Source organism: Batrachochytrium dendrobatidis (genome assembly GCF_000203795.2).
Source record: "Batrachochytrium dendrobatidis JAM81 unplaced genomic scaffold BATDEscaffold_6, whole genome shotgun sequence".
NCBI lineage: Eukaryota > Fungi > Chytridiomycota > Chytridiomycetes > Rhizophydiales > Batrachochytrium > Batrachochytrium dendrobatidis.
The window spans coordinates 911,591-933,111 of NW_006281104.1; the positions used below are offsets into that span (position 1 = coordinate 911,591).

Consider the following 21,521-nt stretch of genomic DNA (forward strand, 5'->3'; position numbering starts at 1 on the left):
TCTGTTAAAATGGTATCAACTATAACAAGACTATCAAATCTGGGTTGCTGGAAGAATTGCAGATGGATTATATGCTCAGTAATGTCAAATAACTCGGGCGATTCTTGACTGATGAAGAACAAACATGCAGTCGCGACTTGGATGGGAATCGGGCTCGAATCGAGTACTTGAATGGCTCGTTGGTTTGTAGTCATTCCAGTCTAATTATACAAACTTAACTCTACAACTCTACACTAAATCTAAGCTTGAATAAAAAATACACTCGACCATGAAAATAATATGTTTTTAATTCAAACTATTGCTCGTGATATGGCAAGAATCATGGTGATTGCAGCCATGTCTTGTGCATCAAACACTGCTTTGTCCATGATAGCAAACGTCACATCTGACTTGGCATTCTTGGATACTTTGCGAGAACTCATACGTATTTTATGAGAAGTAGCACTTTCCATCAACTGAGCAGAAAACGCAGCGTGTTGAACAAGAGCCTTTGCCATGGCTGGCTTCGAATCAACCTGGTCAAAGGCAAGTCCACGCTCATAAATGGCTTCCAACACCTCAATATACGATAGAGATGCAACACCATCTTTTTTGATAAGAAGATCGTCCTTTAGCATCCAGTCACCCCATCGAAGTAGTCTTGATCGTGGTAAAAGTGCAGGGGCTGTAAAATGAAGTAGTTTTCCAAATGAGGAAATGAGTGATGATGGAGCTGTTGCAATATTAAAATGGGCATGAATAAAAGGATACAAGTCTAGCAAGTCAGACTCTTTGATTTTTTCAGGAGCCGACAGCTTTAGATTAAAAGCCAAGCATCAATAAGCCATGGTTTATGATATTAGTCGTGAATCACTTGTTTAGCATCCCATTGTTGATTATGCACAATTACTCCGTTACCTTTTCAACCAACATAGTACGTTTACGCTCAGCACTCATAATGCGCGAGCTCTTTAATCTGGTAGCAGGAATGGCATTTAAAGATGCGATAACTTGATCAAGCACAATGCGAGATTGTTTGGTCCTTAAAGCTTCAGCACTTTTTACCTTTGCATCCTACCAAGTGAATAGTCCATAAAATAAGTATCTAGTGAATCAACAGCAATCAGCAGCAATGCTCACCCAAATTTCCACATTGTAAAAAACTGTAGGAATCAATGAAGGCGCATATGTCATGACAGATTGGAGTGATGTGAGTTTTGAAGCCACAAGGCAGATGATTCCAGGAACGAGAGTTGCAAAATCTTGTTTTGTTCTACAGTCACAATATTCAACATTGGTCAATACAGCTGTTAGTATCTTTCTAGATGAATATCGATTCATTGTGGATCCAATTTACCTAACAAAATGACGAATGTCCACTCGTTTTGAAACCTGTCCTTTTTCCTTTACACTCATGTACAGAGAAAGGCAGTATCCAAGATTGGAGAGCAGTTGGACAGTTGATGTACCCTATATAGATTAGCGCATAAGATTAAAGCTGTATAGATGTATATCCGAAAGAACTGGCTGAACAAACTGGGAAATTGAACTGCCAACTAACCCACTTACATATTCCAGTACTGGACTAATTAGGCCTGTTTCTATCGATGCTCGCACATTCGAAGACGACTGCTTTGAAATTGGGTCTATAGAAGCCTGAGAGAGTGCCTTGGAAACATGATCACTGGATTCTGGCTTGGAATTTGCGGCAATAGCCCGACTGCTTACAGCTGAACTGGAATGCAAATGCGATTGTAAAATCAAGACTTTAGGTGCTGTGCTCAGAGATGGTTTGAAACCAGAATATACTGAATTCTGAGAAAGTTTAACAACTAGCATTCTGTTTGATTCTCCCAATGCTCTGATGGCACATGTCTTGCAAGTAGATCTCCACATTATCTTGAGTTGGAATTCAAATACAAAAGAAAAATTGGACTAAATTCAAAAAGCAATTTTACGACTACTTCCAGACTCAATTCATGTAATTCACCAACTCCCAACTCTGTTATCCAAAATTACTAAAATTGAAAGCATCCGTTAATTTAAAAAAGACGGGCATAAATGTTCTCTAGAGCTGTAAGCGAATATTTAAGGTGTTTTGCAAATAGATTTACTTTCCAGATCCCTTAACAGCAGCAACTACATAATGGTTCAATTGGCAAGTAAGTAAAGTGACAATACATTGTTAAAGTTTGGTAGAGCCCGAGCAATTGAGACTTACCAATAATAATAACCAGAACAATAGCAACGACACCACCAATAATCAACTTGAGTTTCATATCCTTCCACCACATTTCTTTACGTACACGGTTTGCACCACGTTTAAATTGTAATGACGAATTTTGGAGATCCTCTGAAATTACGATTATGGATCAACCAAGCAAAGTTTTGGAAAAATCAGCACAAAAGTCTCAGTCACCACAGCAGTTGAAATTGTAAATAAGAATCAATAAAGTCACCTGTTTTGTTTTGAAGAGTATCGAGCTGTTCTCCGCGCTGCATAACCTTGTGAATATTGTCTGGATTTACATGGATGCAATAGAGTTGAAAATACAGTGAGTATATGGGACCTTGTAAAAACACTTGCAGTGCATCCATAGATGCCTCTAGGCATGGATTGATCGAGAAATGCAGGTTTCAGGCTTTTCAAATCAGTCCCTGACATCATTGCAAGCTCCCTGAATGCTTGCAAGGTCGCGTAGATTTAAACGCCTCCACCGAGCTTCGCAGTCTGGTGGATATGTGATGGACTAGAAGCCAAAAGTGGCTTCAATAAGATTTTAAAATGGTACTGCAGTGAAGATGGACTTTTGAAATATTTGCATTTGTCAGCATACCCCAACCCATGTCCAGGCTAGCAGCTCAACACTTGGTTTGGATATGCAAACCTGATGCTTAATGCATGCATTCAGATACAGTCAGCATCATACTGGTTGTCAATTGGAAAGCCATCCCATAAATGGGTTGCCTATGACACTCAGTAGTGCAACTCCTGGATAGTATCCGGGGTAGTAGGATATACAGATGAGCATACTATTGAGCTGCCCATAGCAATGCCAAATCCATTTCAATACAAGTCTAATGGCATGCATCCAGACACATAAGCCATGCATCGGATCCAAACAAGAGATGGTGTTACTCACCCTGCATGATGCCGACGACCTCGTCGACCTGTTGTTGTACTTGTACTGGCTTGGACATGTTTAGAGCGATGTATGATTCTTGTGATAGTAAGTTTGCTTTGACAAGGATAGCAATAGAAGTAAATATTTGTGGGAAAGTTTGAATAAAATAGCTCGACCAAATGTGAACTGAGCTTTATGCTCACCAAACTGCAATCTGCCGTATTCACGTAAAACAAAACTTGGATTTGTCTTGTTTGGGAATCAACAATGGCTGAATCTTTCTTGTTTTTCTTACTAAACATTTCCAATTCAAATTCTCATTTTAAACTATAGTTTTGAACTGGAATTCTCATTTTAAACTTCTCTCCATTTGATAATACTCGTATATTGTATGATTGCAAAACTCATTGTAATCCAGATACTGATTTCACCTGTTTCAAAAAAACTTCTCTTTGTGTATCCTAATCTCATACATCCGCGTCCTAGTCCAGGAATGCAACTATACATGTTGGTCATTCAATCTTTGTTTTTTAAGAGTTTGGACATTGAACAAGTATAGGATTTACTAAATTGTAATGTAAGCATTCATTCAGTTATACAAATGTACAAAAGATCAGTCAATTTCGTCAAGGGTCGAGAAGACAATGCTAGTAGTATATGTAGGGCACCGAATGATACCAGTTTTTTTAGGCGAGACTCCTGGCTAAACTATTCAAAAGTCGATGAGATTTCATCTACCAGAATGTATGGTAAATTCATTCAAGATAGAAAAGTCTGGCAATTTGGATTCTAATTAGAATCTAAACATTTATTTGATTCGACTAAATCAAACGTTTTCTCGTCATAGTTCATAATAAGCGACAACTTTGCTGGAGTAAACCATTACAGGCAATTGATTTACAATATTATTTTCCAATCAAGGATTCCATTGCTTTTTCTAACAAGAAACAGAACCAGTATCAATGAGATAACGTTGATTGGAGGAGAGTTATCGTGGTTTGAAAGCTGGTTTTACTATGGACAAACTGAGTAACTGGAATCAACAAGAGGATGAACTGGAGTATTTGAGCATAATCAAATGGAAGAATAGTATCGTCCTGATTCAAAAAACTAAACATTAAACTAAATGGTGCAGAAGGAATAGTGGTCAACACTGATTGTGATCCTGGTAAACCAGGTTTACGATTCATTATATCTATCAAGAGACCAATTCATTTGGTTGAAAAGTTCAAAGTTGTCATCAAATGAAAGTTGGAAATCTAGTTGTTCTTGGTCACCTCAAGCGTGCTTAATAAGTGAAGGGAATTAATAAATGCATTTGCATATCCAAAACACCAATTGTATTTCACGTGATCTATGCAATCGCTTGTGTTGAGCAGTTTTTTTTTTGAAAGAAAATATTCTCTTTTTCTATATTATAGTTATACAAGATGCCCAAGTCAAAGAGATCAAAGATTTGTACGGCATATGCATGATTATACTAGTATTCTGTATTTACATTTCGATCACTGACCTTGTGAATTATTTTTTGTTTTAGACAATCTTACCAAAGCTGATAAGAAAGGAAAGCCTGCAAAGGAAAACTTGTTTAACGAGGTTAGATTGCAAATGTATTTGTTTTGAGCAGCATCAAAAACATGACTGTAGTTTTAATGAATCCCACAACTGTTAAATGCAATTGCATTTATTCTGCTTGACTGATGGATATATTTCCGCTCTGCATATCAAATTTTTTTAAACCTGCCAAGATTCAAGTTTATTAATCATCCAATCGTTGAATTACTCCATAATAGATTCGAGAGTCTGTAGATAAATATGCATACATTTATGTGTTTGAGGTTATGAACATGCGGAACGTTTATCTCAAAGAGGTTCGCAATGACTGGTCCGGAAGCAGGTAAAATATTTGGTTTATTGAACATATTTAGCTACGGGACTGGTATTGGCATGCCCAAAATAGTACAAGGGCTTAACGTTCAGCATTCCATTTCTAATGTTTTGAAATGCTATTTGACATCATTTAGAATTTTTCTTGGACGCAATCGAGTGATGGCCAAGGCTCTGGGCACAACTGAAGAATCTGAATACAAGTTGAATTTGCGCGAGCTGAGCTTGGTAAGTTGAACTTTATATTCAAATTTAAACTGGGGCTTTGATACAATATACTGACACTATTGAATGGAATGTCTGCTGAATTGATCATTTAGAAACTTGTTGGTGATGTTGGTCTCCTGTTTACCAACTCTACTCCAGAAGAAGTAAAAAAGTAATTATTTTCACTTTGCAATGTACAACACTCGAGTGATCTGTACGCTTACCATTCGCTTTGATTTACCATTTATTGATAGATATTTTGAAGGAAAAAAGGAATCCGACTATGCTAGAAGTGGCACGATTGCTGAAAGCGAGATCATCATTCCCCAAGGCAAGTACCAGCCAAGACTCTACTGCACTTGAAATATGAAAAAGTTGCTTGATAGTTTACTGGCCAGACTCAATTGGATTGCTAACATCAAATGCTGGATTGCACCAATTTGCTTAATGAAAAATAGGTCCAGTGATGCGTGGTGAATTAAACTTTCCTAACAACATGGAGCCGCATCTGCGTAGTCTTGGTATGCCTACAATGCTAGTGAATGGCGTTATTCAGTTGGCATCACCATACACCATTTGCAAAAAGGGAGCTACGCTCACACCCGAACAAGCACATTTGCTGGTATGGGTTTCATTTATATCTACGTATTCATGCAGTTTACTTTTGAAGCTGCCGAGTCCTGATTTTAAAGCACAAGATTACTAAATCGTATTTTTGATGAAATAGAAACACTTTGGGTTCCATCTAGCAGAATTCCATATCATCCCCAAGTACTATTATCATGACGAAGTGTACACCACGATTGAATAAAAGGTCAATCGACGCTTGGAACAGTTTCGAGCGCCAGAGTGAATCTATTTTCTGAATTGACATGTTTGATATAATATGAATGAATGGCGAGTTAGTGTTTAGAACAATCAACTCCGCTCAACTGAAGAATTCTTTTTTGTAATTGCTGGTCGTTGGGATCCGATATAAGCCAGATTCTATTTACACAGCATCCTGTGGTTCTATTATCTGTACATCTAAACATCCAGTATTGATTAAACTGCATACGCTTCAACTCGAGTTTCTTCAATTAGAGATGGAGTTTTTTACAAAAGACGACCAAGACAAGGCTCATCTAGCCAACTTCTTGATTGGAGCTTCTGTAGCTCTATTGTCAGCATGCCTGTCATCGCTGGGTGTTAACCTGCAAGCATTGGCTCTCAAGGCCCAACGAGAGATCAACCTGGTTGCAGAGTCTCGTCATAGCTTGATATTCATTGAGGATGCAATGGTCAGTCCAACTTCTTTGGCAGAAGGTGGTGGAACTGTGCCTGGTGCAGCATCCTACTCTGTTCTTGGGAATCTAGATTCAAGACTTGGTCTGTACATGGATGCTGAAGAAGATGAGTTCCTGTTCCGTGAGTCGGTGTCGGATGGTATGGCTGTTACGGATGGGAGAGACTTTGCATTCATGCGGTCTTCACCAACTCCACTTCCAGGCCAGTTTGAGGGAAATGGGATGGTTGTACAGGGCGACACGTATGAATCGTTTAGTGGAGGAGCTATTAACTTGATGCCGCCTGCAGTTGCTGGAACTACACCTGTATCGGGTCCTGATTCCATTGCTGGATCCTCTCCTTGCCTTACATCTGACGAAATGGACTCTAATGAAAAACTTGCAATATCTGGAATATCTCAGATGGCTTACAAGCCATGCAAGAACTCGGTCATGATTCCCAAAGAAACTAGTATCTTGAGAGAGAATCATGTGGATGCAGTAGATACCACATCTGCAGATGTATCTACAGCGCGACCATCAGCAATCACTCCAGTAATGCTAGCATCGCCCATATCACGCAACAAGGAAATGAGTATTTTCGAAATATTGGTCTTGTTGTTGCAATCTAAACCATCTCCTGGGAAGCGCATGCTCACGACTCGAGAGCGATCACATTTGTGGAGAAGTCTATATGCCAGTACACAATGGTATCTAGGCAAGTGCGGTATTCGAGTTGGCCATTGTATGCCAACGTTGCTGACTTTTGAATTTATTGTAATTGGATCTTAATTTAATGCCTTATTTATATACTGACTAGTTTGGCTGTTTTTATTCTTGATGCTATTCCATATATTTACAGGATTCACCTTGTATTTAATTTGTCAACTATTTGGATCAGTGGTGGCTCTTGGATTTATTTCTCCTGTTATTCTTGCTCCTCTTGGATCGGCTGGTCTTATTTTCAATATTCTATTCTCTAGTATTTTTGCTGGAACACGAATCACTCGGTATGATTGGGCTGGGACAGTTTTGATTGTTATTGGCTGCGCAGTTGTTAGTACGTTTGGTTCGAGTATGCCTGACAGTCGTAAGTTGAAATGATTGATGTGTCCCGCTTAATTTGGATTGGTATTGATACGATATAGTTTTGAGTTCATTGAAAGTGCCTGTCGGTGTTTTTACTTTGAACATTGATGGATTTTCATTGGCTAACCGTGTATAACTTTATTTAGGACAATCTATTGAAGATCTTATTAGACTGTACTCAAGGCCGGCTTTCATTGCATATTTCTCTGTTCAACTTATTCTGGTCTCTTGTACATTTTTTCTGATAAAGTACCTCGAATTTAATCTTTTTTCAATGCGCTCGTTAATATCACGATCATCCGTATCCTCATTATCAGCTTTGAATGGAGCATCCCAATTGACTTCTGTTAATGTTCCATCACCTCAGTTATATCAACACACTCAACCTACACGCAATCAATCGGAAACCTTGCCGGAAAATGAAATTGGCTCTGCATCTAGAGAATTGGTATCCTCTACAAGCATGCCTGAGCTCAAGCGTTTTGAACCTATATTTTCAGCAGAAATTACACCAGAGCTTATTTCATCGCAACGGCGGGTTGGTTGGACAGACTCTCCCCAGATGGACAGCATTCCAATTCACCCTAGTATGACTGTATCTGACTCCATCAATGATTTGGATCACTTTCCAACAGATACCAATGTCCATCAAGGCGATAAAAGTGTCAGCATTTTTTGTGGACCATCCCCCAGACTTTCTACAAATGTGAATAGTGGTGTAACTAACTCTGAGCTACTCAACTCTTCTACCTTGGATCCCGTCGTTTCAACCCACCAAGATCATTTTACTCCCGTTGGGTCCATTTCACGGCGATATGGTAGATCCATTAGTCATATGTCGTCAGATGAAACTAGACCGCTATTGAATGGAAGTATACATAGGCGTAATACGCTGCGAGACTCGGTTTCTATGCGATCTGTCACTATTAAAGTGAAGCGTGGCCAACTCACGTCGCTTGTTGGTGTTTTATATGCAATAGTTGGAGGCATCACAGCATCAGAGACTCTGTTGCTTACAAAAAGCGGGCAAGTTTAAATGCATATCTACAATATTTTAAAGAAATGATGGGATATCCATGTCAAGTCATTCTAATCTAAATATTATGTTTTCAACATTTCAGTGTGGAGTTGATTGTGATGTCCATTTTTGGTTCAAACAACCAGTTTCAAGGCGCTTTTTCATTTTTACTGTTGGCCTTGCTTGCCCTAACTATATTTCTTCAAGTATATTGCTTGCCTTGACACCAACTGTTTTGCTAATACCATGTGATTGCTTTCACTAAACTTTAAAACTGACTCTACAACTTGATTGGATCTATTTTTAATTTAGCTTTACTCTCTCAACAAAGCCCTACACTACTGTTTGCCTGTACTTGTTATACCTATATTCTATACACTTTTTACATGTCTGTCATTAGCTAATTCGATGGTATATCTGGACGCTTTTGGTGTGTATTCTACCATCAATTTGATATGCCTTATTTTGGGGATTGCAGTGATTGTTATGGGTGTGTGCGTACTTGGAAAAGGTCAAGACGATTCTGATTGTGACAATGTGGTAGACGACGAGCATGGCCATCATCGATGAAGATAATAAAATGGAGTTTATTCAAAACATCTAAAAATAAAGCAACCGTTATTTTATTTATTAGTCGTATAGTGTTGGATCAACATCGCTGATTGACTTGAAAATGTGATACGGATTATGAATGGTCGTACATTGGGCATAGCGGGTTTGGTTTCCAAATTCCACAATTTAAAAGACCGAGGCAGTCATTCAACAATCAGCACATTTTTTATTTACTTGAAAAATAATCGCGAATGTTATGCTGACGTTCAGTTGAACATGCATCTATAACCAGCCTGATCCAAGTTGAAAGGTGCAGCAGTTCGTGTTTTGCCTAAGTAGTATATAGTACCAATCATTAATGAACAGGGTTTTGCAAAAAAGCCAATGCTTCAAAAGTATAAGGCTAGCTCCAACCTATACACTCAAAAACAGGAACAACAGTATGAATGAACAGGTTTGAAGTATACCTTGGTTCGCTCTAAAGAAATAGCACGCGAATCGGTTATGTTGTTGTGTAATACACGCACAGTTTTGGCAAAATCACTGGCAAAATCCTGTCATTTAAATCAGCACCATATCCAAAAGCATTAGTCAAACCTATAGCTCTAGCTATATATCATTACAAAAAAACGACCAGCTCACCAAATGGGTTGATATGACGGTTCGTCCAACTACTACGTATCCTAATATTCGAGAAGCGCATGCCAGTCGAGTAAAATCAGTGCATGTTTTTGAAAACAGTGAATCTTGATGAAGAATGTTCAACGCTTCTTTCATCCCATCAGTAAATGACTCTACACTGTCCGTATACTAGTAGTTTACATCATCAAAAATCAACGTCTGCTAGAATACACTCATCAAAAAAACACCACATTGCAGTCAGTATCAGCACTCTACATACCTCAAAAGTGCCGCGAGATTCATGTCTATTCAATATCCGATCAAGCAATTGCAGTCCAAAATTTTGGAGAATCCACAAAACTTTTAGTTCAGAAAAACTATTCATACTCATAAACGACAAACACTGGATTGCCTGAATAAATCCGGTATATTTGACGGATGGCTGATGTAGTAAACTACTAGAAATTGTGGATAAAGATTGTTCTTTGCCATTTTCAGAAGAAACAATACTAGATCCCATCAAATCAAAAAATATGCATAGCTTTTTTAGTTCAGAACGCGGACATGTAGCTACAAGGTGGTGAAATAGTGCTGATGCTTCTTTGTAGAAAGGGCTTGATCTACAATCTAAAGTAGCAATAACAATACAGTTGATCCATTTTTGTCGCTGTTTCAACGATATTTTCAAAAACCTAGATGATTAAGCAGTTCAAAATAGGGAAAATAGTTGAAATTTAAATAAACAGCAAGTAAATATCCAGTACCAAAAACCATGATCAAGTTTGAATATCCTCTAGTCTTACCCTGATTCAACAATATATGCCATTGATTTTAATACACAGCGAATAGAATGCTCTTGAGATATAAATGCCCGCGGCGGATGTCTGGTTTTGCCACGCTCGTCCAAAGGCACATACTCAACATACGAAGCAACATGAAAAGAAGTATCATAAGATTCATTAAACGCACAGGGCATTCCCAATGATTTTAAAATTTCAATCCAAGAAGATGGGAGTGCTACTCGTAAGGGCTGTTTAAAGTCAAATTTGATGAATCACATTCAAAATATAGTATAAAGGTACAATGTCAATCCTGCTCAAATCGAAAAATCATGATATCATTTTCAAAAATGAAGCTCATTAAAGTTGAGTATACCAACATAAAACTTACATGAGAAACAATGTCAACAATTGATTGAATAGTTTTGCAGCACCTATCTAGCAGTACTTGGTCATTTACAACGGTTGCTGATTCAGAATTGCATGTTAGATCAAGATAAACAAATTGTTTTTAAAAATAGGCAATGGTACAACTGCCAAAATACTAACCAAATTGCATCAACCAAGTCAGAACATTTATCCGAGTGCATTTCCCGGCCTTTACTTTTATATGAAAAATCCGCATGTCAGTTACAAACCAAAATGCTTCATTAAGTGTGAGTCCATCAAGATTCACTCCTGCTAGTAAAGTTTGCAGCTTTAAAAAAAGATTTTGCTCCAATAGGCTATTGGCTTCAAACAGAGAAATCAGCAGAGCATCCTCACGCGGTGGTAATACTGGAACGGCGTTAGCGAGCTATATGGTTATGTTTAAAAAGCAGTTGAAACAAAAAGTTGTTATAGCAAATATCCCAATCGTGATCAAAACAGATAACGCAGTGGAATATATCCCTACCTTGGAGATTTTACTGGTCGTGGTGTCTATTTCCTCATCAGAGTTGTAGTCCATATGTTTGATATCATGATTAAAGGTTTCGTTTGTTATATCTGTGCTTGATTCTACATTGGAGTCTTTTGTAGTGTTTTTGGATAGTAACTGCCATGACATTGACACATATTTGGAGTTTGTGTTTTTTCTATGAAGCTGCTGGTTTATCAATGCGTCCAAATCATTTATAGATGCCATGGATTTTTGCAGCTGTTTTTTAGAAAACAGATCGTACTGAGAACTAGTCATTTCTTTTTTATCAAAAAGTAAAGGAGAATGAACATGAGCTCCAGTGGATTTGAAGACAGCACTGCGTGTTATACGACTTGCAACTGGAACAACGCCATTGAGTTTAGGCAAGTAATCAGCATCATCGATCGGATCAGGGTTAAATTCTAAGCTTGTATCTTCGATTATATGCAATGCTTTACTAGAAAAATTAGACAAACTGTGTATAGTCAACGATTCGCTTGAAGATGCAACAGGGAGATTTGCTTCATTGCTACCTTCTGCTTGCCCACTTGGTGTATTATCGGATTCATCAAGTTTTACATGTGTTTTGCGCTTGGGTAGATTCTTGACAGAAGATACTGACCCGAGTAAATCATCATCATCAGTGTCTGTTGATTCGTTTTGATCAAGAGTAGGATACTGGGGATCAGACATATCAGCTGATACAGATTTTAAAAAAGGTACATCTCCTACTGTATTTGTGTCTGTTGAAGCTGACAAGGTCTTTGATGTAACCGTATCTGGTGAGTCATGGGATGATTTTTCAAGAAATAAATTACTATTTGAGCTTTTTGGTGAATGCGATGTAAGACTCGAGTGATCTGATTCACCATGAAAAGAGCAAGTTTGGCTCACATTTTGAACCGATGAAAGTTCAAGGTCGTTGATAGTTGGACTGGAAGCAGTTTTTTGAACCTGAAAACTGGGGTATTTTGCAGGAAGCTGAACAGTTATAGCAACACGTTTACGTGAGCCCATGGATTTTAATGAGTTGGGAATAGTATTTTCTTGTGATTTACGTGCATGAACTAAAGTTTTTGAAGGTTTTGCGGAATCTGTTTCTACCAACAAATCGCTGTGGTGTATTTGATTTAATCGATTGGCTAAATCCTTGGTGCTCTCGTTCAAGTGGTTGGCGCTTGATACTGGTTTATTTTTAGTAGCCAAAGTCATTTTAGATTTTGGCAAAGCGTGCTGTTCAGTGACTGGTTGTTTTTTTGAAAAAGCTGTGGTTGTTTGGGACGCAGTTGTTATTTCATCTACTAAACTTTTGCTCAATATTGGTAGTTTAGATGGCTAGATGGTCAAATTTCAAAAAAAGGGTTTTAGTAAATAACGATAGCTTGTCGATTAAAGTCCGGTTGTAAACCAACAATGTACAAATAAAAAAGCAAGTCATTCTTACATGTTGTATTGATGAATGCAATTTTTTGGACTGTTGACCAAGAGTGGTTTGGTTGGCTTTCGATCTTGTATTTATGGTATTACGGGTGAAGATCGACTGGGATCGAGATGTAGCGGTGGTAGAAGTTGATTTAAGGAGTGTAGATTGACTCTTGGATGCCATTTTTGCAGATTTAGCTGGAGCAGCAAAAGGGTCGGTTAGATCGTCCGGACATTGAGTAGAAATTGCAGCGATTTTAGTATTTGACGAGCTTTTAATGGTGGTGGATGATCGATTTACCACAGGAATTCCAGAAGTATGTTTTGTGGAGGATTGGTTACTTCGAGTAGGTCGAATGGTAGTCCAGGATTGAGTCGAGTTTAATACTAAAGTTTATTCAAAATATTGAAATAGGTAGAAATAGCAATATATACACAACGAAATTTCATTAGAAAAGCAATAGATTACAGATTTACTCAGTCAACATGGTTACCAGAGTCGCACTTGCTTTTATCTTGAATCAATATAGCAGGTTCTGAGTCAGGATCTGAATAAGTAAGATCGATGATGGCAGCAGGTTTAAAAAAAGAAGTAATCAGTGAATTCCTAAAAGTAGTTGTGATGGTATTAGTTATTACGAGGTTGGCAGCAAGTCAAAACATTCTGTAAGGTTTGAAACGACAGAACAGCATGTCAAGCAGTTGTAAGAATAATAGCGAGTCAACCAACCTCTTTGGAGCAGCCGAGTCTTGTAGAGAGAGTTGACCAGTCATGCTAGTTGAATTTAAGGAAACTTTTCAATTTACTCGAAAACCTTGACATGACTCGAGCATCGGAATGCAATAGCAGCGAACATTCATCTTCTGGTCACAGTACTGATAGTGAAGATATCGATCATGCATCAGATTATCGTCTGTTTCTTCCCTTTCTCAGCAAACATATTGATTTAAACCATTCATTTGATGTCTTGGATGAACTGCAAAGGTTTGATCATGCCATGCTGCAGACTATTTCTGTAGAACGACGTACTCCAAGGTATGAGCACTGCAGCCATCAAGTGTAGTTGAATGTTTAGACTGAGTCTTGAGCATGCATTACAATGGGTTCTGGAATGTCACTGCGACTGTCTTTCCATTCTAATTAACAAGCATAGATCTAAACTTTGTTTGGCTTCATGGGTAGACCAAGAGATGCTAGAATCAGATTGTCTGCAATACAAGTTTCCTCATGCACAAGTCTCTACAATCAAAGGACTGCATTTCAAAAGCATTGGCAAAGCCTTGCCATCTGGAAAGATCATGTTGCTTCCCGAAGAAACCTTATTTTTGATTGATCAAGGTGCTCTGGTATTGGAATGGCATGGAGGTAGAGTCACTGTTCAACATGCATACTCATTGCTGCTTGGAAACGAACTTCATCAGATTCCCTTGGTAGCATATCAAGTATACGCATATCTTAAACGACTTGGATTCTATACGTTTCGTTGTGATGGGCAGTATAATCCAACCCTACAGAAGCATAAGCAAGAAAGAATACAATTAAAGAGTCAATCTCATTCTAAACGTCAAATCTCATGGTGGGAATCTATCAAACAGCTCATCTTCAGACTCATTGGATCATCAGCTGGTATGTTGTCATTTACTTTTATCTGGTCTACTACAATCGTATTAATGACTATCCAATACTATCTGCACATTATTACAGTCGTATTAGATCATAAACTGGAATATCCTTTAAATGGAATCAAGTATGAACCATCTTCACCACAATCTCCTTGTACTTGGCTTGGTGATCGTACTGGAAACTGTATATTGTGGCATGTGTACAAACCACTTCCAAAGTTTAAAAAATCGGATAGGAAAACGCCGGACTTTGCAGTAGTTGGTGTTCAGTAAGATTTAGTTTGTTATTCATTCAATGTAACGATTCTAACTTATAGTACACGCTTTTCTAGTGCATTAGACTCATTCCCAACGATTGACCAGCTAATCAGTATCATTGCATATGCCCAAACAACCAATGGGAGTGTTAAAATTGCTATAGTAGATTCATCCAACATAGGATTTCAGTCACTTGATTAACAATGCACACAATAATAAACCTGCATATATATGGCAGCTGCATTCAGTAAAATGAAACACTAAACAAGGATATGAGAGTATATAAACAGTCTCGGACAACGAGTGTCAATTTACTAGACAATATTATATGATGATTGTCGTGTTTATTGAATTGATCATGTCGATCTGCAGTAAAAAAACAGCAAACACAATCACTGTTTATTTGGAATCAGTCACTACAAGATATAAAGAAACTCCCATTTTACAATTGTAAAATGACATTAACACCACGTGATGTTAATGACAGATTTTGAATTGAAGAAAACGTTTGAGCTGACAGATATGGTAAATCTCATAAACAGTCTTGAACATTGCTCTGTTCTGCAACAAGCTTTGCGTTCTGTGCCATCATGCAGTAATATGACATTCCTTTCAGCACGAATATTTCATATACGAAGAAACTCTGTTTTATCCTTTACAAGTGCACTTGCCAAATTACAAACAGGAAATAATCGACAGCAATATATACAACGTCTTTATCTTCAACCTCGTTGCACTTTATCAAATTCAACATCAAGTACAGATGCTATTGAAACCACACACTCTGACTTTAAGACCATCGAAAACAAGATGTTGTCACCATCCCTTAATGAGATCCATCCTAATCAATCTAATCTTGAGCAAGATCCAGCACAATCAATCGCTGCATTTCGTCGTAGTATTATAGCCAGTGACTATCGAAACGCATTAATCCATTTTGATCGGATCAAGCACACTCATTCATCCGTTTTAGCTTTACTCACACCGTTTCAGCTTAAATGGTTTATGCGTGCTGCAATGAAAAATACTCCAGGCTCACTGTCGCTATCTTTTGCAGAACGGTGCCAACGTGCAGCTGATATATTTGAAATCATGCTAGACAATCAAGCCAAGCATAAAGGAAATATTCCTGACAGCGCCTACTTTTACATGATTGAAATATATGCCAATCAAGGTGATATTGACTCTTTAGAGATTTTATTAGAGTCAATGCGTCAAAAGCAAATCAAGACTAAAACGCTAGAGACCATCGGCCACCTTTCCAAAGCATACATTCGGGCTGCTGCACATTCTGAAGCATCTATTTTTAGCCATGAATCTACTGGTCTTGCCTATTTTGAAAAGCACCTGCTAATTGATAAACAATCGGCAAGTCCTTACCACAGCATTGCAAGAGCATATGCTATGAATGACGACGAAGACGCTTTGGTGGCAGTATTCGAGTCACTGCAACAGTCTGGACGCGCAGTGGATTCAGAAGCCTTGTCGATCCTGTGTCGATTTTTTCTGGATAAAGGAAAGCATGATATTGCTAGAGTGTATCTAGACCAGTATATCTCCAGCTACTTACCTAATACTATCAAACTGGGATTTCAAGTCACTCCATTGCTTATGTATTACGATGCAGTCATTTCCAATGAACTGGGCGATCATAATCGGGCACTACACACATTATCGGACATGTATAATGGAACACCATATGGACACATTACAGCCAGTTCACAAATAGGTGAGCATGGTGCTAAACGCAAAACCATTCCACTAGGCTCTAAAGTGGAATCTCTTGCTATTAGTGAAGAAATTGTAGCATATGCTCGACTCGGTAATTGCAACGCAGTATGGAAATGTTTTTCCAAAGCACTGCTTTTTCCGGAAACATGCCATAATCGAGCCCTGCTGGCTATATCTAAAATGCTGGGTCCGCTGGCTATTCGACACGATCAGCTCATTGGCACACTTCACTCTGGATCTGCGGTGCAATCAAAACGACCATCTACTATCTTTGATATTCGAATTGCAGCCAAAACACATAAATTTATATTCAAAAACGCATTGATCAAAATTGCAGAAGGATATGTGACTGCTGGAGACCCCAAATCAGTCTTGATTCTTTTTGCAGAGTGTGTCAAAATGGGATACAAACTCCATATTCCTGCTCATCGTAAAGTCGTATTAGCTTTTAAAAATGCTGGAGATATCAAAGGTGCTTTGGCATACATCCAACACGCCAAGAACCTACAGACCCATCTGGTGTTTGATACTGAAATATTTTATGGGCTGTTGGTCGAGGCTATGGTTCGAGAAGGTGAAGACGGTAAAGGAGTTGCTGATGTACTTGATGCTATTGAATTCAGTCAGATGCCAGGAACATCTCGGGAGTTAATGACTGCCCGCGCAAAGGCTCGATCGCAAGTTTTACTGCTTAAACAAAAGTGTAATCAATAAAAGGCAGCAACATATCCAAAGCTTTTGTTCATTGATGGACGTAGACAATATCAATAACTGAGCACTATAAATGTTTTTATTCAACTCTAAAGCGTCTCAAATTCTGGTATGCAAATCTCGTAGATTAACACATGGTCAATATGTGCGACTTTCTGCCAAGAGTTTATTCTGATACCAATGAAGATTTCAAGTTCCTCTGTAAGTCGAATATGAGAAATTACTGAGTAGCAGTGGAATATGATAATGGTTTTGAGGGGGATTCGAGATTTCAAAAATGACCTAAAATCACACAACATTCAAGCATATCATGATATAGTCGAGTTAGATCAGCAGCTATTGAGCCATTAATGATAATCAGCTGCTACAGATTGCAATACCTGAGCAGATGGGAAAAAACACTTGCTACCCTTGCTAGCAAAATAGTCTTTGGTGGCAAATGTCAGACGATATACTCCAGGCACCAATGTATGGTAAGTCCCATTAGTTTGGAGCATCAACTGTGTGCATCGTCCATCCTTATCAGTAGATCTAAAATCCAATCCATCAAAACAAATGAGTGTAAATAATATGCCGAGCTTTATAAAAGGGAATCATAATCAAACTCTTGCAAAATGACTGGACTTGCCCACTACCAAGTTCCGTCCACGAATCGGAAAGACCATCAATAGAGTTGCAGACGTGGAGAGTTGTGCGCACACCCTCCGCAGCAACACCATTAGCAGTGTCTAATACATGGGTTGTAATTGGGCTCTTTGACATTGATTTTCCAGTGGTGACTAGATATGGGACAAGTTCGAGATAGCGGATGATCTGCAGCTATTGCGCAGTCAAAGCATTACAGTCGTATTCGTGTAAAATAAAGCACTTGTATTGATCTTGCAGTAACTGTTTAGAAATATAAAATAGTTGAATATTCGTTGTGATTTCCTACTAGAAGTTTATTCAATAGACACGACGCTAGTAGTATAGATAAGGCACCGAATGATATCAGGTATTTTAGCCTATATCTCATAGTAAAACCTAGGGAATGTTGTTGAAATGATTATTGCCTGTGGCATCAACTTTGATTTGAGTTATTAGGGCAGTTGTATGAGCAAAGATTAGTGGTGTTTAGTTTGTGCCAGACTCATACTAAGTGCTCCTTTCATTGAGATTGCTTCTTCAGTTTTCTTAAACGACAGTCACAAGTCCAAAGTTGTAAAAACAACCATTTATCTGAGATAGAATCTCGATCAGAAAGCTTAAAACAGAATAATGGGAAGTTCATTAGTTATATTAGGAGGTCTCTGTTCCAGATTCATTTAACTTGATTCATATTAAATAGCGACGGCATCGTATTTACTAAAAGTATACAATATAAACAGCATTACATTTATTAAAAGTCAAGAAACGATATTTAGAGTTTCGTCTGAATCTTGGAGTTTAAACCGTCTTTTCAACGCAGCAGTGTCTACTGGAACCAAATCATCATCATCCGAACAGTATTCATCATCTGTTTCGGCACCGCCAGCCATTCGCCAAATCATACAGGCTGTCTTGTGGAACTCCAAAGCGTTTCTGTTTGGTAATTCGGTTGGGTTGTTTTGGACGAAATACAACGCCATTTCTCCATTGGATTCCATTGATTGTCGGTTATCAATATCAGTCCAGTTCTCCTGCCAGCCAGAACGAACCAACTTGAGCATCCTAACATTATCCTTCCATTCTTTGTGCTTGTTGCTTGTTGTATCATTCGTCTCGTTGACCACCTTGACCACAAGCTTATCATCAGCAACGTCCACATATCGCTTCAATTTGTCAAATTGACCGTGACACTTGTTACACAACAGCAACCCATTTTGCACTTGGTGTTTTTGTGTTATTCCAGCTCGTATGAATAGGGAATCTTCGTCATAAGCCATTGGGACATTTTTTTGAGCAATAATATGAGCGCCTGTAAGAGATTTTCGGTTCCAACAAAACAAGCAAACAACATCCCTCTTGACCACAGCCTTTTTCAAATCCTTGTGGAGCAACTCCTTTTCTTCTGGCACACCACCTAAATCTTCTGCAGAATTAGTTCTTGATGGAGTCCCTGAAGAAACTGCAAAGGGAGTGTGGCAGATTTCTGAATCAGTAATGTAGCTCTTGTGAAAAGGCCGAATATAATAGTCAAACATTGAGTCGATAAAAGCGTTCTCTTGGTCTTTAAATTGCCTAGAAACCAGTAAGCTGTGGAGTTGAGTTCTGTGAGTAGCCATTCCAAAAGCAATTACTCCCAGCAAGAAACCAAAGTTGTTTTCAGGTTTCCATTTCGATTTCTCCCTTTGCTGTGGAATGCATTCACTGTTAATGTTGTAATATTGCTGGAGCAACAGTCTTGTTTGTGAAAAGTCCATTTTATTTTAGGAAAGAAATATGAAACCTCATTCTGTGAAAACACCGCCACAATCTGGGTCAGAAAGCTTAAAACAGAATAATGGGAAATTTGTTAGTTATATTAGGAGGTCTATGTTCCAGATTCATACTTGGTATTTTAACTTGATTCATATTAAATAGCGATGGCATCGTATTTACTAAAATTATACAATATAAACAGCATTACATTTATTAAAAGTCAAGAAACGATATTTAGAGTTTCGTCTGAATCTTGGAGTTTAAACCGTCTTTTCAACGCAGCAGTGTCTACTGGAACCAAATCATCATCATCCGAACAGTATTCATCATCTGTTTCGGCACCGCCAGCCATTCGCCAAATCATACAGGCTGTCTTGTGGAATTCCAAAGCGTTTCTGTTTGGTAATTTGGTTGGGTTGTTTTGGACGAAATACAACGCCATTTCTCCATTGGATTCCATTGATTGTCGGTCATCAATATCAGTCCAGTTCTCCTGCCACAGCATACGATTACCCTTCAATACCCGAACAGTGTCCTTCCATTCTTTGTGCTTGTTGCTTGTTGTATCATTCGTCTCGTTGACCACCTTGACCACAAGCTTATCATCAGCAACGTCCACATATCGCTTCAATTTGTCAAATTGACCGTGACACTTGTTACACAACAGCAACCCATTTTGCACTTGGTGTTTTTGTGTTATTCCAGCTCGTATGAATAGGGAATCTTCGTCATAAGCCATTGGGACATTTTTTTGAGCAATAATATGAGCGCCTTCGCATTCCAATGTATCCCAACAAAACAAGCAAACAACATCCCTCTTGACCACAGCCTTTTTCAAATCCTTGTGGAGCAACTCCTTTTCTTCTGGCACACCACCTAAATCTTCTGCAGAATTAGTTCTTGATGGAGTCCCTGAAGAAACTGCGAAGGGAGTGTGGCAGATTTCTGAATCAGTAATGTAGCTCTTGTGAAAAGGCCGAATATAATAGTCAAACATTGAGTCGATAAAAGCGTTCTCTTGGTCTTTAAATTGCCTAGAAACCAGTAAGCTGTGGAGTTGAGTTCTGTGAGTAGCCATTCCAAAAGCAATTACTCCCAGCAAGAAACCAAAGTTGTTTTCAGGTTTCCATTTCGATTTCTCCCTTTGCTGTGGAATGTATTCACTGTTAATGTTGTAATATTGCTGGAGCAACAGTTTTGTTTGTGAAAAGTCCATTTTATTTTAGGAAAGAAATATGAAACCTCATTCTGTGAAAACACCGCCACAATCTGGGTCAGAAAGCTTAAAACAGAATAATGGGAAATTTGTTAGTTATATTAGGAGTCTCTGTTCCAGATTCATGCTTGATGCTTAATGGGAGACTCTTATCATATTCACATTTGAAATATGAATTTCATTGTCTTGGTATATCCACGACTAACTTCTTGATAAAAATGGAGTCCGACTACGACTATGAAATGACGACCTGCTGCTAAACTAATAAATTGGTGTAGAGAATTAGATGTGATGACAGCAGAACAATTTATGCTTCAGTACAATTCCCTTTCGACCACAGCAAAAAAACAATTGTTGACCATTCCTGCTATTAACAATCATCAAACAACCTGTACTTTCCTTGGTCTGGATTTAATCTATCCAGTTTACAAGAACGTAGTCCTCCAATTACTCAAGCTGTTCCTTCGTCATCTGGACCTGACTTGCCTCATCCCGATACAAATGATTTGGATATGACCATACCAATTGAAAACAATCAACAAGAAGATGATGAACAACAAAATGAACTTGTCCCAAATAGAAGACGGAGAATGGATTCCATGATTCCAATGATTCATACCAAGCACCAAGAACTACTAATAGGAGACAATCAACAGAAACTCGAGTGAATGAATTTGAAGATGTACAGAGGCTCTTACGAACATTCGCAGAGGAGCAAAAGTACCAGCGATACAGTGATAATCGACCAGTCCCTCAAC

General features: G+C 38.4%; 10 protein-coding genes across 10 annotated transcripts; 4 read left to right on the plus strand and 6 right to left on the minus strand.

The window, feature by feature from the left end:
- Positions 1-290: 290 nt before the first annotated feature.
- Positions 291-1,818, minus strand: BATDEDRAFT_88765 (uncharacterized protein; the record flags this gene model as incomplete). Its single annotated transcript, XM_006679230.1, has 5 exons — positions 291-794; positions 898-1,053; positions 1,120-1,252; positions 1,337-1,449; positions 1,549-1,818. The coding sequence occupies 5 exons, from the start codon at positions 1,816-1,818 to the stop codon at positions 291-293; spliced, it is 1,176 nt and encodes a 391-aa protein (XP_006679293.1).
- A 185-nt stretch (positions 1,819-2,003) lies between these two features.
- Positions 2,004-3,225, minus strand: BATDEDRAFT_88630 (uncharacterized protein). Its single transcript, XM_006679231.1, has 4 exons — positions 3,123-3,225; positions 2,439-2,498; positions 2,201-2,332; positions 2,004-2,118 (listed from the first exon to the last, which is right to left on the minus strand). The coding sequence occupies exons 1-4, from the start codon at positions 3,178-3,180 to the stop codon at positions 2,090-2,092; spliced, it is 279 nt and encodes a 92-aa protein (XP_006679294.1). The 5' UTR covers positions 3,181-3,225; the 3' UTR covers positions 2,004-2,089.
- A 1,309-nt stretch (positions 3,226-4,534) lies between these two features.
- Positions 4,535-6,056, plus strand: BATDEDRAFT_88631 (uncharacterized protein; the record flags this gene model as incomplete). Its single annotated transcript, XM_006679149.1, has 8 exons — positions 4,535-4,562; positions 4,642-4,700; positions 4,898-5,001; positions 5,129-5,219; positions 5,312-5,370; positions 5,453-5,529; positions 5,657-5,820; positions 5,926-6,056. 8 exons carry the CDS (start codon positions 4,535-4,537, stop codon positions 6,007-6,009), a joined length of 666 nt encoding a protein of 221 aa, XP_006679212.1. The 3' UTR covers positions 6,010-6,056.
- Positions 6,057-6,283: 227 nt separating this feature from the next.
- On the plus strand, positions 6,284-9,140 carry BATDEDRAFT_25071 (uncharacterized protein; the record flags this gene model as incomplete). The annotated part of the gene is made up of 4 exons (XM_006678943.1): positions 6,284-7,208; positions 7,284-7,553; positions 7,699-8,582; positions 8,883-9,140. The coding sequence occupies 4 exons, from the start codon at positions 6,284-6,286 to the stop codon at positions 9,138-9,140; spliced, it is 2,337 nt and encodes a 778-aa protein (XP_006679006.1).
- Positions 9,141-9,348: 208 nt separating this feature from the next.
- On the minus strand, positions 9,349-13,619 carry BATDEDRAFT_88764 (uncharacterized protein; the record flags this gene model as incomplete). Its single annotated transcript, XM_006679232.1, has 10 exons — positions 9,349-9,453; positions 9,590-9,676; positions 9,765-9,932; positions 10,024-10,435; positions 10,547-10,773; positions 11,127-11,318; positions 11,418-12,758; positions 12,868-13,232; positions 13,340-13,452; positions 13,576-13,619. 10 exons carry the CDS (start codon positions 13,617-13,619, stop codon positions 9,349-9,351), a joined length of 3,054 nt encoding a protein of 1,017 aa, XP_006679295.1.
- A 47-nt stretch (positions 13,620-13,666) lies between these two features.
- On the plus strand, positions 13,667-14,741 carry BATDEDRAFT_25073 (uncharacterized protein; the record flags this gene model as incomplete). The annotated part of the gene is made up of 3 exons (XM_006678944.1): positions 13,667-13,881; positions 14,000-14,472; positions 14,551-14,741. The coding sequence occupies 3 exons, from the start codon at positions 13,667-13,669 to the stop codon at positions 14,739-14,741; spliced, it is 879 nt and encodes a 292-aa protein (XP_006679007.1).
- A 574-nt stretch (positions 14,742-15,315) lies between these two features.
- BATDEDRAFT_35125 (uncharacterized protein) lies at positions 15,316-17,171 on the plus strand (the record flags this gene model as incomplete). The annotated part of the gene is made up of 2 exons (XM_006679050.1): positions 15,316-16,408; positions 16,520-17,171. The coding sequence occupies exons 1-2, from the start codon at positions 15,327-15,329 to the stop codon at positions 17,169-17,171; spliced, it is 1,734 nt and encodes a 577-aa protein (XP_006679113.1). The 5' UTR covers positions 15,316-15,326.
- A 186-nt stretch (positions 17,172-17,357) lies between these two features.
- BATDEDRAFT_11754 (uncharacterized protein) lies at positions 17,358-17,930 on the minus strand (the record flags this gene model as incomplete). Its single annotated transcript, XM_006678830.1, has 3 exons — positions 17,358-17,450; positions 17,549-17,699; positions 17,788-17,930. The coding sequence occupies 3 exons, from the start codon at positions 17,928-17,930 to the stop codon at positions 17,358-17,360; spliced, it is 387 nt and encodes a 128-aa protein (XP_006678893.1).
- A 623-nt stretch (positions 17,931-18,553) lies between these two features.
- On the minus strand, positions 18,554-19,549 carry BATDEDRAFT_25076 (uncharacterized protein; the record flags this gene model as incomplete). Its single annotated transcript, XM_006678945.1, has 1 exon — positions 18,554-19,549. One exon carries the CDS (start codon positions 19,547-19,549, stop codon positions 18,554-18,556), a length of 996 nt encoding a protein of 331 aa, XP_006679008.1.
- Positions 19,550-19,767: 218 nt separating this feature from the next.
- Positions 19,768-20,763, minus strand: BATDEDRAFT_25077 (uncharacterized protein; the record flags this gene model as incomplete). The annotated part of the gene is made up of 1 exon (XM_006678946.1): positions 19,768-20,763. The coding sequence occupies one exon, from the start codon at positions 20,761-20,763 to the stop codon at positions 19,768-19,770; it is 996 nt and encodes a 331-aa protein (XP_006679009.1).
- Positions 20,764-21,521: the final 758 nt, after the last annotated feature.

Bases quoted from the DNA above. Each gene is read 5' to 3' on its own strand.
- BATDEDRAFT_88630 (XM_006679231.1), bottom strand. From the start codon at position 3,180: ATGTCCAAGCCAGTACAAGTACAACAACAGGTCGACGAGGTCGTCGGC. The intron at 2,499-3,122 runs GTGAGTAACACC...ATGTAAATCCAG, and splicing joins GGTCGTCGGCATCATGCAGG to ACAATATTCACAAGGTTATG. The intron at 2,119-2,200 runs GTAAGTCTCAAT...ACCATTATGTAG, and splicing joins TGTTCTGGTTATTATTATTG to TTGCTGCTGTTAAGGGATCT.